This window comes from Triplophysa rosa, linkage group LG1, assembly GCF_024868665.1.
Source record: "Triplophysa rosa linkage group LG1, Trosa_1v2, whole genome shotgun sequence".
Classification (NCBI taxonomy): Eukaryota; Metazoa; Chordata; class Actinopteri; order Cypriniformes; family Nemacheilidae; genus Triplophysa; species Triplophysa rosa.
In genome coordinates, this window is record NC_079890.1 from 12,956,181 (window position 1) to 12,973,889 (window position 17,709).

General features: G+C 40.0%; 2 protein-coding genes across 8 annotated transcripts in view; both read left to right on the forward strand.

The window, feature by feature from the left end:
• Positions 1 to 2,777: 2,777 nt before the first annotated feature.
• krcp (kelch repeat-containing protein) lies at positions 2,778 to 7,325 on the forward strand. The gene is made up of 13 exons (XM_057339383.1): positions 2,778 to 2,967; positions 3,288 to 3,449; positions 3,532 to 3,604; positions 3,799 to 3,858; positions 3,965 to 4,226; positions 4,332 to 4,463; positions 4,552 to 4,739; positions 4,889 to 5,085; positions 5,212 to 5,303; positions 5,653 to 5,707; positions 5,879 to 5,976; positions 6,177 to 6,271; positions 6,358 to 7,325. The coding sequence occupies exons 1-13, from the start codon at positions 2,906 to 2,908 to the stop codon at positions 6,493 to 6,495; spliced, it is 1,614 nt and encodes a 537-aa protein (XP_057195366.1). The 5' UTR covers positions 2,778 to 2,905; the 3' UTR covers positions 6,496 to 7,325.
• Positions 7,326 to 7,562: 237 nt separating this feature from the next.
• Positions 7,563 to 17,709, forward strand: part of mark2b (MAP/microtubule affinity-regulating kinase 2b) — a 65,803-nt gene continuing 55,656 nt past the window's right edge. For 5 of the 7 annotated variants that reach the window (XM_057343911.1, XM_057343919.1, XM_057343941.1 and 2 more), the window contains exon 1: positions 7,563 to 8,523. In XM_057343911.1, coding sequence (XP_057199894.1) covers positions 8,473 to 8,523 — 51 coding nt within the window. In that variant the 5' untranslated portion in view covers positions 7,563 to 8,472. The remainder of the gene's footprint in view (positions 8,524 to 17,709) is intronic. The other 2 variants (XM_057343958.1, XM_057343926.1) reach the window with 1 other exon arrangement.

Sequence of the window (17,709 nt, forward strand, 5' to 3'; positions counted from 1 at the left end):
ACTCTACCAGAGGTGTTTCCTCCTCTTGGGCGTTGGCAAAGGGAGGCTCACTAGCAGACATATGTAAAGCTACTGGTTGGGCTACTCGTGACTGTTCGGCCCTAGTATCAGGTAGACCCTTGTGACCGGGCTAGATTCGCTGTACGTTGTGGACTCCTCTTTCAGCAGCCCCGTACATTGTTTTTTTCCCACAGGCTTAGTTTACCAGTTGGTAAACCCTGTGTCTTCCCCTCGGCAGGTACCGCCCTTCCTCCAGCACCTCGGTGGATACCCTCTTGATGATAGGGTTCCTTGTACTGCTGTTTTCAGATGTGTTGCTACAAACGGGTATGCCCATATGGATATTACCACCAGATAATTCCTTTGATGGATGTGGTTCCCTCCATCAGGGAACGGAGGTTGCATATTTACATTTACATTTAGCAGACGCTTTTATCAAAAGCGACTTACAAATGAGGAAAACAATTGAAGCAATATGTAACCAAGACGTTCTTTGTCGGTTATTGTCTATGGTTTCGTGTGCTTGTGTTCCTGTCTTGTTCTGTTTTGGATTCATTAAACAACACCCTTTTGGATTATACTCCGTTGTCATGCGCATTATATATAGGCTACATGTGACAGAATAACCGACCGTAAAAGTAAGTTTATAGTGGTGTTTTTTACCTACCTTTTTCCTCTTCCCGGATGGTTCCCCCAGCCGTCCAGCTCCTCTGTTTGGAGCACGGAGACCGTTTGCTGGAGGACCAAACCAGGGACTTTTCAGATCTGGCATGCTTTGCAAACTTGAAATGGAAGAATGTGTATTTCTCACAAACGCTACAGTGACATAAATCCATATATGCTGTGCATATAGTGTGGAATGCCCACTACTGAAACCCACCATCAGTTTTTTCTGCGTATTACAAATAATGTTTCTATTGCCTTTTAAAGTGGAAAACTGCGTATTTTTCAAAAATGCTACAGTGATATAAATCCATATATGGTGTGCATATAGTGTGGGATGTCCCCTACAGAATCCCATAATCAGTTTTTTCTACTTATTAGAAATAATGTTTCTAAAGGAATTTGAAGTGGAAAAATGTGTATTTCTCCAAAACGCTACCGTAAAATAAATCCATATATGGTGTGCATAGAGGGATGTCCCCTACAGAAATCCATTAGAAATAATGTTTCTATAGTCATTCAAAGTGCAAAAAATTGTATTTCTCCAAAACGCTACAGTGAAATAAATCCATATATTGTTAGCATATAGTGTTCGATGGCCCCTACTGAAACCCACCATCCGTTTTTTATACTTATTAGAAATAATATTTTTCCAAAACGCAACAAAATGCTTTCAAAAACAATACTGTACCTACTTAGTACCTGTTCAAATCCATGGGTACTGTATTAAAACCATGGTGCCTATAATCAATACACACAAAAAGCTTGTTTACTACACTTTTACCACAAAAAACGTGGTAAATTTTCGTAAGACTCCAGATAATAGACAAACTACTTAACTGCATAAACCGTTTTATTTGCAGGACAAAGGTCTAAAAGGCATTAAAATAATAATAATTAAAAGTTACAGACAGAGACATTGTTTTCACAATATACAGAATTAATAATGCAAACATTCATTGAAAAAAAAATACGACAAAAACGAGATATTCTAAACGTAAGACAAGAAATATGTTATTGACGAGACACACGGATCAATACATTTTAAATTAAGCTTTAAAAGCGGCGTTCCTGGAATATACCGTAAACCACTCAACATGCGCGCATCTGAATCTAAACGACGGCTGGTTTGACCGTGTATTTTCAAACCGCGGCTGGCTTGACCGCAGTAACGCACTGAGGGAGTCAGGGAAAGCTCGACGACCAGGGTTGGGAACCACTGATCTATGACGTGTTGAATTATGCCTTTCTATTCATGCTTTATTTGGTGTATTTTATTATGTTCGATTGCATTTTACTAAAAGCGTGTTATTCCGAAAAAAAAGGTGTGTAATGATTTATCAATGTACTGTATTCCGATTTTACTAAATATATATGAAGATAACTCTGTTTAATTTTTTTATTGTGCATTGCAATTAAAATCAATCAAGCTGCAGTTGGTTTGTTTTGGTTTAAGCCATAATAACAAAAAAATACAGCAAAAAATACAGCTAACTAACACAATAAAACAATATAAAACATGACAACATAATAAAAAACATGATTTTTGATTAAAAAAAGGATTTATCTCATTTTGGAACCAACCTTTTCATATATTAACGTTTAGGGTCTAAAGCTGATCAGCAGATGTCGCCATTGAGCAGTGTTATGAAGCAACACTCAACAATCCATTTCTTTGGCCTAATCTTTGTTTTTCTCTTTATGTAGTGAAATTACTACATGGTGACAATGTCCAGCCAGGCAATGACCCACGTACTTAGCCAAAATCGTTACTGGCATGATGTTACAATTTAAACAATTACAATTAAAATGTGACTTCAAATCACTCAGCTTCTTTTATTTTAAAAGATTTCTTTGATTAAATTTGTTGGGTTGATTGCATATTAATAAGTGTGTTTTTCATTTCTCAACAGAATTTTGTCCGTTTTCTGTACATAAAGAAAAACGCCTGTCATACGTAATTCATCCATTGGCGACATGGCTTGTCAATCAACAATTTTAACGACAGGAAGAGTCTCTTTTTCTTCTACTGGATTGGTCAATTCCATTATGCTCCCTCCCACTCATCCAATCACTGAGCTCCGTGAATCTAGTGTGTTGGGGATGGCGCGAGTTTTATATTTATTGCGGGACGAGCCAGGTTGGCGGGAGATAGACCTCCAAATTTAGTAGTTGTGTGGTGTTGTTTTGGATATTTACTGTGTCAGCGTCGCTGAAAAATAATACATTTAAACGCACTCTAATGGAAGGCTTTGGCGTTTATGCAGTATTTGCAGTAGACGAGGCACCAAGACTCATTTGGAGGTAATGTTGTTTACTGAATTAAACGTGCATGCAAGGCTGTTTGTTTGTTTAATACGACTCTAATTCTACGCCGCTCGAAAGTCCATTTTACATGGTACAGCGGTTCAGATAGCCTTCTTTTATACATTGTATAACGTTACATCATTGAGATCAGACTGTCTTGTCTCCCTCGTCTTAAGTTCTTTCTTTCAACCATAGCATGATAGGCGCCAGTTACATAGTGCTGCAATTACTTTATTGTTTTATATCTTTTCTCTGATTTGCATTTATAACGTTTGCTTTCTGTTTGAGATGATTCTATTCATTATCATTTCTCACAGTTGTCGCGATGGATGGCAGAACTCGGTTGAGATCCAGCCTTGTGTCCAGCAGATCGTTCTCTTCACCAGAGGAGACTGGGGAAACAGAGATTCTGTTTCAGTCGAATTTACAGATGAAGAGAACATCCCCATTAATATGTCCAAACTAACACCATTTAGCAAGTAAGTTTAACACTTAGATTAAATCTATTGTGACTAAGACCTACACCTCTTACAAAATATTTTCTCTTCTTTTTTTTTTTAGATGTCTTTCATGGGAGACTACTGAAGATGGTGTATGGTCCAAAGGAGCAACCTTAACTGTCAAAGTCAACCAAGTAGGTGTTAGTTAAAAAAAATGAGGTTGCATAACAAAGCCCAGATGTATTTCCTGATATTTTGTGAAATTAAATCACATAATATTTAACCAAGAACACATGGACCTCGGTGTGTGTGTGTGTGTAGAGAACTTATGGGGACAACGGTTGTCTATTCTGTGCATAATTTTTTGATTCAAATCATATTTCCTTAGGGTACAAGTGAATTATTGGACCAGGTGCTGACATTTTCACAGATGGAATGCACACCAGAGGTGAAATGAGCTTTATGCTTATTTGCAGACATTGCATTAATTGACCACACCAAAGGTGTACATTTACTAGTACTCACATCAGTGTTTACTTTCAATGCCTTTCTAGTGCAACCCTACAATCTCGGCATTGAAGGAGTGTCCGGGCAAGAGGAAGAGGTCACAGGGGGAAGATGTGGTGGATGAAGGTAGAGGAAAGGAGAACATTTGTCCTAATGGCTCAGAGAAAGCAACACCTCACAGACGGGGCAAGAACAATCCCCGGGGAGGTCAAACACGGCTGTTTTCCCAAGAAGAAGAACAGACTGCAGCTGCCACATCTCAGAGCCGCAAAGCTAAAGGCAAGCAATCCAAAACTCCTTCACAGACTGGTAAGTGAACATTGCTATAACTGCATATTAAGATCAGGCCAGGATTATACGCGCATGTTCGTTTTGTTAGGAATTGTGTGTTTTATGCTTTGCATCCTTTTCCAGCTCCATTGGCCAAACCGTCAAGTCGCTGGGGTCAGACTCTCTGTCCCATTGATCCACAGACAGCTATTTTGATTGGAGGACAAGGTGCCAGAATGCAGTTCTGCAAAGATCCCATTTGGAAACTGTGCACAGGTAAATTTAGAAGAGTCCTAATTTGGTATTGCATTGTAAGATACCACGCTGTCACTGGTCGGTTATAACTGTTACTGATGTTTTTCAGAGGATCTATCCTGGGTACCTGCCGAAACTCTGGCTGAAGGACCCACCCCTGAGGCTCGTATCGGGCACACAGCAACCTATGACCCCGAATCAAAACGTATCTTTGTATTTGGCGGCTCGAAGCACAAGAAATGGTTCAATGATGTGCACATCCTGGACACAAAAAGCTGGCGCTGGACTTTGGTGGAGGTTAGTTTGCAGTTTATTTCAAGGTTAACAACAAACCTGCCTGTAATCTTCCTTATGTGATTAGGTACATAATGATTGCATATTTCTGTTTAAGGTGAAACATTTTATCACTCAACAGATTTACATAAATCTCTTGTTTACCATTTTAGGCACAGGGTAAAGTCCCACCCCTGGCCTATCACAGCTGCAGTATGTTCAGAGGAGAGCTCTTTGTGTTTGGAGGAGTTTTTCCTTGCCCCCATCCAGAGCCAGATGGCTGCAGTGACTCCATCTACATCTTTAACCCTGAAATGGCAATTTGGTATCAGCCCATTGTCAACGGAGAGAAGCCTGCTCCTCGCTCTGGGTAAGACCACGTCAGCATATTTTGAAATGCTTGTCAGTATATTTTGTCTGCATGTGTGTAATATTTGAAGATGCACGATTATTAGAATTTTCTGTTACGTGAATGGATATTTATCAATTTGTCCAGGCACTCCGCATGTGTGATGCAAGGAAGAATCTTTGTGTTTGGAGGATGGGACACCCCTGTCTGCTTCAATGACATGTTCATGCTAGACCTTGGTAAACAGTTTGAGAGTTTTTTACTTGCTTTTACTTTAGTTTCACTGTGTGGTGAAGTCTAAACAAAGTCTACCAAGTGAATATTTAATCCAATCTATCATGTTTACCTACATCTACTGTATTTGTGCCAAATTGTTTTAGGTTTAGGGCTTAGTTTTACCACGCAAGTAATTTTTTGTCTGTGTAATGTGGTGAAACGCATTTTTCATAACGCTAGTGAGGCTACTGTGCATGTAATTGTGCATGTTTAGGTTTTCGGAATATGTCTAGTTTAACAAATACTGTTAGTTCACAATTACTTCAAGGCTCTTTAAATAGTTAATATTTAGTAAAATCACAATTTTTTCAGGCTTGATGGAATTTTCTGCTGTAAAGACAAGTGGAGTTGCCCCTTCTCCCAGAAGGTATTTGAAATGACATGTTACTTTATGCTTATTTGTTTACTATAACACTTAAGTTTGTTAAATTAACATAGTATTGGATGCCCTTCTTTTATAATAATGCATGGCTTACTTGGTTGGGCAACTCAATGTTTTTCCCTATTGATTGATTGATTGACTCTTTCTGTATCACAGTTGGCATGGCTGTGCTGTTGTCTCAGACAGCAGTTTCCTGATCCATGGGGGCTACAATGGGAACAGTGCCCTGAGTGACGCATTCATTTTCAACACAGGTGAGATTAAGATGTTCTTGCCCTAATTCTATTGCTCCATAATTGCTCAGGGTTTCATACCTTGCCTCTATATACGAGTAATTTACCATGCCACAGATGCTGTTGATAGAGCTTGTACTTCTTAAAATTATTTAAGTTTGTTTTCTAGATTTTTGATTCTTAGCATATTTCCTATTGTTCTAAATGTGTTTGTGTTTCAGACACTAGTTGCTGGTCTTCTCTGACCTTACCCCCATTGAGTTCCATACCAAGAGCAGGACATTCCATCATTACCATGCCGTTCACATGCGAAAAGGTACTTCATATTAAAATTATGCACAGAATAGACAAATCAGTCTTAACAGGTTTAAACGTGATTAATGCTCGTGTCGTATTTTAAAGGAATCTATGGATGAGGAGGAGGAGGAACTTTCAGACCCAGCTTCACAAATACTGCTGGTTTTTGGTGGGGGTGACAATGAAGGGAGCTTCTTCTCTGACCTTATCACTATGCCAGTAAATGAGCTAAGACGAGAATAAATATTTGTGTTAGGATTTAGTTTCACATATAGGAGACACTGAGATCGTCCAATTTTACATACATTTTATGCTATGGTATTTCAATATTTTTATGTTTGTGGATTTATTTAAATGGTTCAAATCGTGTAATTACCTTAGACATGTAATAGTGTGTAAGTCAGGTATTTGCAATATGTCACTTAACTTAGAATTTGTTGTGTGCAAACGATAGGGAACAATGTTTTATATCATGATTGTGGCCTGTACTATAGGAAAAGGCGGTAGGCAGCTTGTTAGAAATAAGTCACCAAGAAATGTTATTACTTACCTTTATATTTGATGTCATTACTGCTTATTTAGCAAACGTTCCAGTACCTGAAAGTGTGCTATGTTCCACGTTTGAAGCCATACAACAGATTTGAAGTCGATATTAAGTGAAAATCTCGCCTTTCTCATTAGCTTTCAAGTCACATGAAACCTTATGACGCATCACTTCAGGTTGTACTTAAATTAGATTGATAAACGTCATTCCTTCTAGTATTTCTTTGGAGCAAACGTCATTGACGTCAAACCTAGTGCAGTGTGCAACTAAAGGTTAAGCATGTTCCCCATGAATTCCTATTGCATGGCTTCATAAGACTTGGTATATGTTACTTATTGTATGCACATTTTAATTCCATGATTTTTTTCAAGGAGATGGAATTTATAAACCTACACCTGATATCGAGCCCATTACGAGATACTGTGGTGGGTGTACATCCCTACTTTGGAGTGTTTTTTGTGAAATGTTATGTTTATGATGCATTAATGTAAATATTCTATGAAAATCTGTTCAAAATTAAATGTTTTTAAAGGTCGGTGTCTGATTTCTTTGGTTAATTGCTACTTAATTTGTCACGCTGTGACAGTCTCAAACGTCGTCTCCTCGGGTACCTTGCTTGTATTTCAAAATCTTCACGGCAACAACGACCACATGATGTCACTCGACGTCTGCAGTCGCCGTTACAGCAGCGAATACCGCAGTATGTGAGCACTGATTAACGCCTTGAGAGGATCCTCGCACGGATCCGCCGCCCCTCCCCGTACAGCGCGCTCCGGAGATCGGCCATGTTGCCTCTCGCGCTTGTTCCGGTATCAGGCACGAGCGTTTGAGCAGCTCGGCCGCAGTACGACACCGATCCCCTCCACCGAAGCCAGTTTCACCACCCAGCCCTGAGCCAGTCATGGATTTTACAACCTGATCGTGGATGTTTGTCTTTGGACGTGAGTCCCAGCGCAAAGGCCAAGACGTTTCATTTCATACAAGAACCATTTCTGACCACCCTTGAGTGATAGAAGACGGTTTTGTGGATCTTGAGGATTTTTCGGGATTGATCATTTTGGAAACCCAGCTATCGTCTGTTAAGACCTTCACTATAAACACTCAAGGTTGTTTTTCTTTACGTCTGTCGTCACTCCAGCGACTTTTGTTTCGTTTGTCTGAAACTGAATGTGGAGTTTCTTTCACCATTTGTTGACACTTATTGTTTTTTGAAGGTCGGTAAAATTGTAAATGGTTTTTGGTCGGCCTAACACTTTATATCGGTGTGTACGTTACGTGCCACGCAGAGATACAGAGCAAACTGCTTTCTTTTCGTAATCTCTACAACCATTCTCAGGACCTGGAAGTATCTGAATTGTTTTAAAAAGTTGATTGATTTGCTAGCGAAGCAAATACAAATTTACGACAGTTCCACGCTAGCCTTTTTATGAGGACTTCAAATCCTTCAAAAATCCTTTCTGAGGACCTGTTTATCCTGGACTAATGCTGGGCTTCAACTTGTTGATCTCTGTCTTCGTGGCTAGTTCTGGCTAGCTAGCAACGTTGATATATTCTATCTGAAACACCACGAATAGCCTCGGATAACCAGCTTCTAAATGGTTGTCCACCACTGAAAACGTCTTCTCATTTTTTTTATTTTCCCCTTTGGCCGTGTTTTTGAGAATTCCTGGGCGAAAATGTCAGCCCGGCCTCAAGGAGTAGGTGTTATAGAGAATTCATCAAGCCAGGTGAGACACATCTTCTAATAAACTAACATAGCTGTGTACATTTAAATTGAAAATCATTGAACTACAACATTTTGCGGCAGATTTGATTTACCTCAAGAGCATTTAAAGTTATGTGACAGGTGACTATGAAAGAAACAAGTTGAGGAAGAGTTTTACCTCACTCAACGTGACTTCCTTTAACTGTTAATGGGTTGCTTTTGAAGGTTTCATATCCCTTACTGCTGATGTCATAAAGTTGGTATGAGTCATTTTATTTATATTTCTACTGTACATTCTTACAGTAATTCAATGGATAAACACTGTCATCTTGTGTATCAGATGTCTTGCTCTGGCTGATAAAGTTACTCTGGTGTTTAAAACTTGAAAAATGAGTCAACATGTGGTTATTTTGTCTTACAAACTATGAAGAACGTAGCCTTGCCCCTCTCAATGTGATAAGGCACAGATTGCAGTGTGACTACCAAAGGATGGAAAACCGAGCCATTCAGAGTGAGGAGGACAAACAGATTCGACGCTCATTAATAACTCATGCCCTGTGACTAATGCTGAGTGTGCTTCATGCAATATGGAAGCTGACCATCACTAACATGTGTATGTTAAGTGCTGTAATGAAGAGAGAAGGACTTATCTCCTTGTCCAGCTCTGTGGATGCCCTATCGAGATCTCTAACCTCTTCTTCAGAGGGTGTCTGTTTTATCCGAGAAAACGTGTGAAAATGAATCAGTGGTGTTAATCATACTAGTGAGGTTGTGGGTGAGTTTCAGCCAGCTATGTAGGAGGAGAGGTATGAAAATGTGTTAATATTTTGCATTATTCGTTATGGGTTTGTTTAAGAGCAGGGAAGGATGCTTTGCATAAAAATCGGACTTGGAACAGAGGCTGCATGTATATTTATGTTTATGACTCGGGTCATGCTTTGCATTTTTGGAAATGTGATCTTATATTTTTGCTGTGCTATTTCGTCACTTTAGGCAAGAGAAACTTGACAGCAGTGTTTATGTTAGTAGGACACGTGGATCAAATGACCTTGAGTTGAGGACCTTGTCAAGTCTTCTCACCAGCACTGTGGTGTCAAAAACACACGTGACGCCACCCAAATAAGTGTGAACGCAGAGGTTTTTTGTCCTCAGTGTGTCACCTTACTGGTGCTGTGACCTGACACCACTGGCTTGTGTTACAGATCACTGGAATCCCTGCACAGATTTAGAGAGAAAGCCCACCTGCTTCTCTTAAAGGCATAGTTCTCCCAAAAATGAAACTTCTGTCATTTACTCACCCTCATGTCATTTTTAATCTGTATTACTTTCTTTCTTGTGCTGAACACAGACGAAGATGTTTTAAAGAATGTTGCTAACAGAACAACGGTGGTACCCATTGACTTGCATTGGTTTTGTGTCCATACCATAGACTGTATATCAGATGGACGGTGTGACACCGCTTCCTTCCATTGTAGAAAACTGATCGTAAAACGTCTGATGATGGGCGCTGACATGTTATGCAAAAATGGCAGTTTGGAGCCTGGGGATGCGCAAAAAGAATCGTCAGTGGAGCCAGAGTCTGCGCAGTAGTGAGCACGAAGTGGAGCGCAGTATCACGGTCCTGCCCATATTCCCTGATGACCCAGTCGTAAATGAAGAAATCATGTTACCACACCCCTTTTTTATAACATCTTATAACTAACTAAAACCAAACTTATTAAAAAGAGCGAACACTTGGACATACATCATTATAATAAAATATTGGACTAAAATACCAGACAACATCTTTGGAAAAAAATGATTTTAAGTGTAAAAAGTGCCCGAACCCGATGGACCCGACGTGACCCGGCCTAACTTTTAAGGCCCGATTACAGCTCTAACCCCTGGTCCATACAATAGAAGTGAATGGTTACCGCCATTTTTTGATTAACATCATTCTTCAAAATATCTTCTCCTGTGTTCTGCGCAAGAAAGTCAGTCATACAGGATTGAAATGACAAGGGGGTGAGTAATTGATGACAGAATTTTTGTTTTTGGGTGAACTACCACTTTAACCCCTGCATGCTGATGTAGGGCTGGGCGATATTGACCAAAATTCATATCTCTGTATTTTTTTGATGAAAGGCGATATCCGATATGTTTATCGATATTTTCTACAAAGTGGAATAAATGTTTACTAGCAAGTCAAAGCCTCATGTGAGATGTCACAATCACCTTTATTAAAATGGCTTGTGAAAAGAAATTCAATGACAGGGTTTTTTTCTCTATTTGAAAACATACCGCTGCACACCACTTGTTTAAAACATGTAAATTGTAAACAAAAATTATAATAACTTTTTTTTCGTAAGGCACGCTGCGGGTAAAAGAAGCTTCCAACGTAGTCTTGCGTAGCCAGACCTTATCACCGCTTTCTTTGGCCAAGGCCCGCCCAAGAGGCCACGTGAGTGACAGTAAAGCAGCCAATCACGTTTCGTTTTGTGCCACGTCATTTTTGCAGGTGGTGGAAGAGATTTGTTGTGCTTCCACCTTTTGACATAACCGTTTTATGGCATTGTTTAAAGATCGCTTGTTGTTGCTGCTCATCAGATCTTTTATATCCGAACCATTTCCAAATAACTGAACCATCGTTTTTCTTTTTACAAACCAGATCATCTTCTGCTGTGTGGACTGGCACTGCGGCTTCCTCCTTGTCATAAGCAAACTTGTAGAGCGGGCGTGCGGGGTCCGTCTGGTTCACGCGCAGAGCGAGAGTGCTCTGCTCACTCTGCGCATGGGCACGGCACATGTCAGACACCACAGAGCCGCTTCAAGTCGAACACACCCCATATCGATATTAACGATATTGTCTAATCCCGCATCGCGTTGAAAAAGTATATCGATATATTTTAAAAATCGATATATCGCCCAGCCCTATGCTGATGTTTTAGCTAAATCATCATCCAATTTTGCAACACAGTTGAAGTCAACATAAAAATCAAGATTTACCTTTTAACTTTCTTAAGCCCTATTTGGACGAGATTTGTTTTACATGAAGAGGTGGGGTAAAATCATTTTAACACAGGACGTCTGTAATATTAATGGCCAATTCACACGGGATTACTACCAGAAGTGGGAGGGGTAACTCGATTTACGCACCTCCACCATCCCCTGTCGTCATGTGCGTATGACATTGCTTTATGATATCACGTGGGCAAACATATATATATAAAGTAAGAGATCATACAATAAGTCAAGCAGCCAGTTGTGAGAATGAACCCCAATGCTGTACATTACCCCCGACACCGTTTATTACACGGCTACTTACCTCATAAGTAAGTTATTAAATATGAATTTGAAACATTTTATTACCTCATTTGTAACAAATTCAAACCTTTTGCGAGGGAAACCCGTGCGGTAATATATATATATATATATATATATATACTGTATATAGGGTTTTTCCTGCATAGAGAAATTGGAGGCGGCCACCTCCGTCAAATGTCGTACCACCTCAGGCTATCGCCAAAATTATGTTGCGAGTCTTCACAAGAAATGCTGCGTGCATTTAACAGACTGTCATTTGCAACTGCAGTTGCGACATTACGCCACAGTGGAGGCGCTGTTTCGTTATCAGCACACTGAGGCGCTAAAAAGAGTTGCAGAACAAGAGCCAGCCTGTGTTTCACGGCTGTTTGTTTTGCATCCAAGTACGTTTAATTAATGAAATTTATTAAATTAACATGACGTACATCATTGTAATGTCTTTAGCTGTGCAGTTGGATTGTTGAATCAGCGTATACTGTACACAGCGAGTTCGCCAGTATGAACGCACATTGCGTTCAGAACGACTCGCACACGAATGACTCATTTGAACCGATTCATTTAAACTATTGAACTTTTCAGTCACTAGCGTGAACCACAGAGAATGCAAGATGTGAATGAGCTTTGCTCATTTAGAAAGACTGGTTAATTCAGTTGGCTATTGTGGCCTGAAAAGTTAGTTGAAATGATAAAAAAGCTTTATTTGATTAAAAAAACTTTTCTGTTTGGTTGAATAAAAGTAATGTTTTATATAACTTAAGAATTGTCATTTTTATCTAATTTTATTAGAACTTTTAATATGTCAAACTCAAAGTCACTTTGGTTAAGCCACTTAAAAGTACGGTAGGCCTACGTGTGTGTGTACAAGATCAGGATGGCACCACCTCAGCCTCATTTTGAGCCAGGAATATATACAGGTGTTGGTCATATAATTAGAATATCATCAAAAAGTTGATTTATTTCACTAATTCCATTCAAAAAGTGAAACTTGTGTATTATATTATATTCATTCATTACACACAGACTGATATATTTCAAATGTTTATTTCTTTTAATTTGATGATTATAACTGACAACTAATGAAAATCCCAAATTCAGTATCTCAGAAAATTAGAATATTACTTAAGACCAATACAAAGAAAGGATTTTTAGAAATCTTGGCCAACTGAAAAGTATGAACATAAAAAGTATGAGCATGTACAGCACTCAATACTTAGTTGGGGCTCCTTTTGCCTGAGTTACTGCAGCAATGCAGCGTGGCATGGAGTCGATCGGTCTGTGGCACTGCTCAGGTGTTATGAGAGGCCAGGTTGCTCTGATAGTGGCCTTCAGCTCTTCTGCATTGTTTGGTCTGGCATATCGCATCTTCCTCTTCACAGTACCCCATAGATTTTCTATGGGGTTAAGGTCAGGAGAGTTTGCTGGCCAATTAAGAACAGGGATACCATGGTCCTTAAACCAGGTACTGGTAGCTTTGGCACTGTGTGCAGGTGCCAAGTCCTGTTGGAAAAGGAAATCTGCATCTCCATAAAGTTGGTCAGCAGCAGGAAGCATGAAGTTCTCTAAAACTTCCTGGTATACGGCTGCGTTGACCTTGGACCTCAGAAAACACAGTGGACCAACACCAGCAGATTACATGGCACCCCAAACCATCACTGACTGTGGAAACTTTACACTGGACCTCAAGCAACGTGGATTCTGTGCCTCTCCTCTCTTCCTCCAGACTCTGGGACCCTGATTTCTAAAGGAAATGCAAAATTTACTTTCATCAGAGAACATAACTTTGGACCACTCAGCAGCAGTCCAGTCCTTTTTGTCTTTAGCCCAGGCGAGACGCTTCTGATGCTTCCTGCTGCTGACCAACTTTATGGAGATGCAGATTTCATTTTCCAACAGGACTTGGCACCTGCACCTGAATATAATATACAAGTTTCACTTTTTGAATGGAATTAGTGAAATAAATCAACTTTTTGATAATATTCTAATTATATGACCAGCACCTGTATATACAGGTAAAAATTTGAAATTTGAAAGGTCAATATTTTTTGTCACGCATTTCAGAAAGTGAAACCCATATATTATATAGATTCATTTACACACAGAGTGAAATATTTCAAGCCTTTATTTCTTGAAATTTTGATGATTATGGCTTACAGATAATGAAAACCCAAAATTCAGTGTCTCAGAAAATTAGAATATTACATAAGCTCAATAAAAAAAGGATATTTTAAACAGAAATGTCAGGCTTCTGAAAAGTATGTTCATTTCTATGCACTCAATACTTGGTTGGGCCTCCTTTTGCATGAATTACTGCATCAATGTGGCGTGGCATGGAGGCAATCAGCCTGTGGCACTGCTCAGGTGTAATGGAAGCAGTCTCAGCCTCAGACGTCACGCCCACGATCCGTAGGCTGAACGTCTGATACATTTGGCACACTTTTTTGGAAACACTTCAACGAGTTAGAAGTCGTTGTCTGATTGGTTAAATTCCACAGGATTTCCAGGAGACGTGTGTGTCGCGTTCTTTAACGGTCCACCAGGAAACAAAACAAAGCGGTCCGATCGAATTAGAAAGCTTCCGTGTTACATCAGTGACAATGAGCGTTCATCAAGACCGACTAAACGCTGCTTTTTTAAAAGTATGCGAGGTTCATAGTATAGATTCTTTAAAAGACGTCCAAGAGTTTTGTTTGAGGTACTTAGTGGAGTCTAAAAGAGACGTTTTAACGTGTTTGCCGACTGGATATGGCAAAAGTCTTATCTTTCATGCCTGGCCGACCGTCTCCCAGAATTTGGAGGGGTACAATAGAGATCCAATTTTGCTTGTTGTTTGCCCTCTCACATCTATTATGGAAGATCAAGTAAAATACCTCACAACGAGAAGGGGATATCCGCCGCATATGCGGGCCAAGATGAAAGAACAGACGCTGACATAGCAGTTGGATGGTTTAGTCTTGTGTTTGGTTCTCCAGAACTGCTTGTTGGAGTTAAAAAGTGGAAAGATATGCTCCAAACAAATGTTTACCGGGAACGTCTTATTGGCATGGCTGTCGACGAAGTGCACACCGTTGTACAATGGTAAGTAATGCTATTGTTCTCTGCCAAGTAGGTTTCGTGTATTTTCTGTTTTAATGCATAAAACTTACTAAACAGCTGTTTTATGCTTACATTAGTTTGCTTTAGTTACGTGTATTTACATGTGTGTTTAAGCTGGTGCTCTAGGAGACTGAAGCGCCATTGTAAAAGTAAATTTGGAGACGATCGTGAATGAATGATTTACTAGTTGCACATCGGTCTGTAATAGTGAAGTGAAAGTGACCTATTAGTGAGATATGGTGACCCATACCCGAAATGTGACCTCTGCATTTAACCCATCCAGAGAGTAGTGAACACACGCACAGCAAGTCGTGAACACACGTACACCCGGAGCAGTGGGCAGCTATCACTACAGGGGACATTTTCATGCCACTAAACATGATGCAGCACAAAACTATACTGGATTGGTAGCTTCACCTGTCAGTCATATTGTCTTTTGGGTGGGCCTTGACCAATAAAAGCGGCCAAAGTTACCAGACCTTCAGCATGAAGGTCTGGCTACGCGAGACTATAATGGAAGCCCAGATTGCTTTGATAGCGGCCTTCAGGTCATCTGCATTGTTGGGTCTGGTGTCTCTCATCTTCCTCTTGACAATACCTCTTGACAATACTATGGGGTTCAGGTCAGGCGGGTTTGTTGGGCAATCAAGCACCAGCTTTTGGTACCTTTGGCAGTGTGGGCAGGTGCCAAGTCCTGCTGGAAAATGAAATCAGCATCTCCATAAAGCTTGTCGGCAGAAGGAAGCATGAAGTGCTCTAAAATGTCCTGGTAGATGGCTGCGTTGACTGTGGACTTCAGAAAACCCGCCTGACCTATTGTCAAGAGGAAGATGAGAGACACCAGACCCAACAATGCAGATGACCTGAAGGCCGCTATCAAAGCAACCTGGACTTCCATTTAGGGCTGTGTGATTTGGGGAAAATATCTAATTGCGATATTTTTGACAGACATTGCGATTGCGATTTGATTTGCGATTTTAACTTTTCTAATTCAAGCTTCAATTCAATATTGTTGTGTGGAGCACAGTATGGGTATAGTTACCCTGAAAGAAAACAACAAAAATAAAAACATTTAATTGTTTCCATTAAAACCATTACAAATTAATTTTTGTAGTGTGCTTTGGGCATTATTCAAATAGGGCTTACTGTTGTTCAATTGGTTCCCAACTTCCAGATTACATCACACCAACAGAATCCAAATACCAGTGTACACTATTATAGTTTCCATTAAAACAAATACAACTCCCATTGTAACCCTTAAATCCATAACATTTTCTATTGTGTTAGTGAATTATTAAAATAGTTCATAGGTTACATAGGCTGATTTATTATTGTTTAAGTATGTGGGATTTTTTAAAACAAGTAAAAAATGTGCTGAATGTTTAATTTCATCCAAGTGAAATTAGCAAAACAGTTAGATAGAATTTACATTTGTTTGAAACGCGGAGCTAGGCGTGAGTTTACACAGGGTGCGCGCGTGCGTCAAGCCTCGTCCATATTGCCAGATGCCCGAGCCGGACTCAAGTACTATAAACGTCATTACGAAACAGGCTGTGTATGCGCGTCAAATTTAAACGGCTCGTCCGCGAGACGCACAACGCGGGGAAGAGTCGCGCGAGTATGACACAGGCTGTGTGTGCGGTCTTCTGAATTGGACGGTTCTTTAGTATTTATTTGCCTAATGATCGATCTGACTCTGCAGATGCCATAATAACACACACTCTCTCTCTCCTGCCTTCTGTATGTTTGTTTTTTTAATGACGGACGTTTATGCAGTTGGCTAGGGCAGTGCTGATTAGGCATAACGGAGGTGCGCTCACTCAGTTAGTTAGCAAGAATGCCACTCAAAGCGGGCTTGGAACAGACGCGTTTCCTATTTTTCACATCGCTTCCACATCGCAGCCTGTTGCGATTAGCAAATCGCAACGTCTCACATCGCGATTGCGATTCGATTTCGATTAATCGTTCAGCCCTACTTCCATTACACCTGAACAGTGTCACAGGCTGATTGCCTCCATGCCACGCCACATTGATGCAGTAATTCATGCAAAAGGAGGCCCAACCATATATTGAGTGAATAGAAATGAACATACTTTTCAGAAGCCTGACATTTCTGTTTAAAATATCCTTTTTTTATTGATCTTATGTATATTCTAATTTTCTGAGACACAGAATTTTGGGTTTTCATTAATCTGTAAGCCATAATCATCAAAATTTCAAGAAATAAAGGCTTGAAATATTTCACTCTGTGTAATGAATCTATATAATATATGGGTTTCACTTTCTGATATGAATGACAAAAATTATTGACCTTTTTCACGATATTCTAATTTTTTGAGATGTTCCTGTGTGTGTATATAGACACACACACACACCTACATGACGTCAAGCTCCTGACAACAGAAAGAAGGCCTTGGCACTCCCTTCAGTCAGCTTCACACCCAGTGCAACTGGAAAGGCCTGTTCACACACACGCACACAGAGTTAAAGACTCTGGACTTGATCTCAACACAGTGACTGCATGCTCAGTGCTGTAAAAAAATGCAACGCCGTGTTTAAATGTGAGCCCTGTTCGAGCCGCTGAAGGTCAGGGAGCTAAAGAGGGTTTATAGTTTGCAGTGTTCACAGTATCACGTTAAGCGCGCAAATCAGCCGCCCAACCTCACAATGCTGAACTCATCTAAACTCTGTGTTGGTGCGCTGCACTGCTTTCTGACAGTATTCAAATTCTTCCCCTTTCAGAAAGGTGAATCTTGCATGACTCCTGTGTTTTTTTGGATACTTTCATTTGTTTGGGTGTGGTACTTTCACT

Excerpts from the sequence above, each read along its gene's own strand:
- krcp (XM_057339383.1), top strand. The coding sequence starts at position 2,906 with ATGGAAGGCTTTGGCGTTTATGCAGTATTTGCAGTAGACGAGGCACCA. Across the intron at positions 3,859-3,964 it reads AGATGGAATGCACACCAGAG|TGCAACCCTACAATCTCGGC; the intron begins GTGAAATGAGCT and ends ATGCCTTTCTAG. Across the intron at positions 5,304-5,652 it reads CATGTTCATGCTAGACCTTG|GCTTGATGGAATTTTCTGCT; the intron begins GTAAACAGTTTG and ends CAATTTTTTCAG.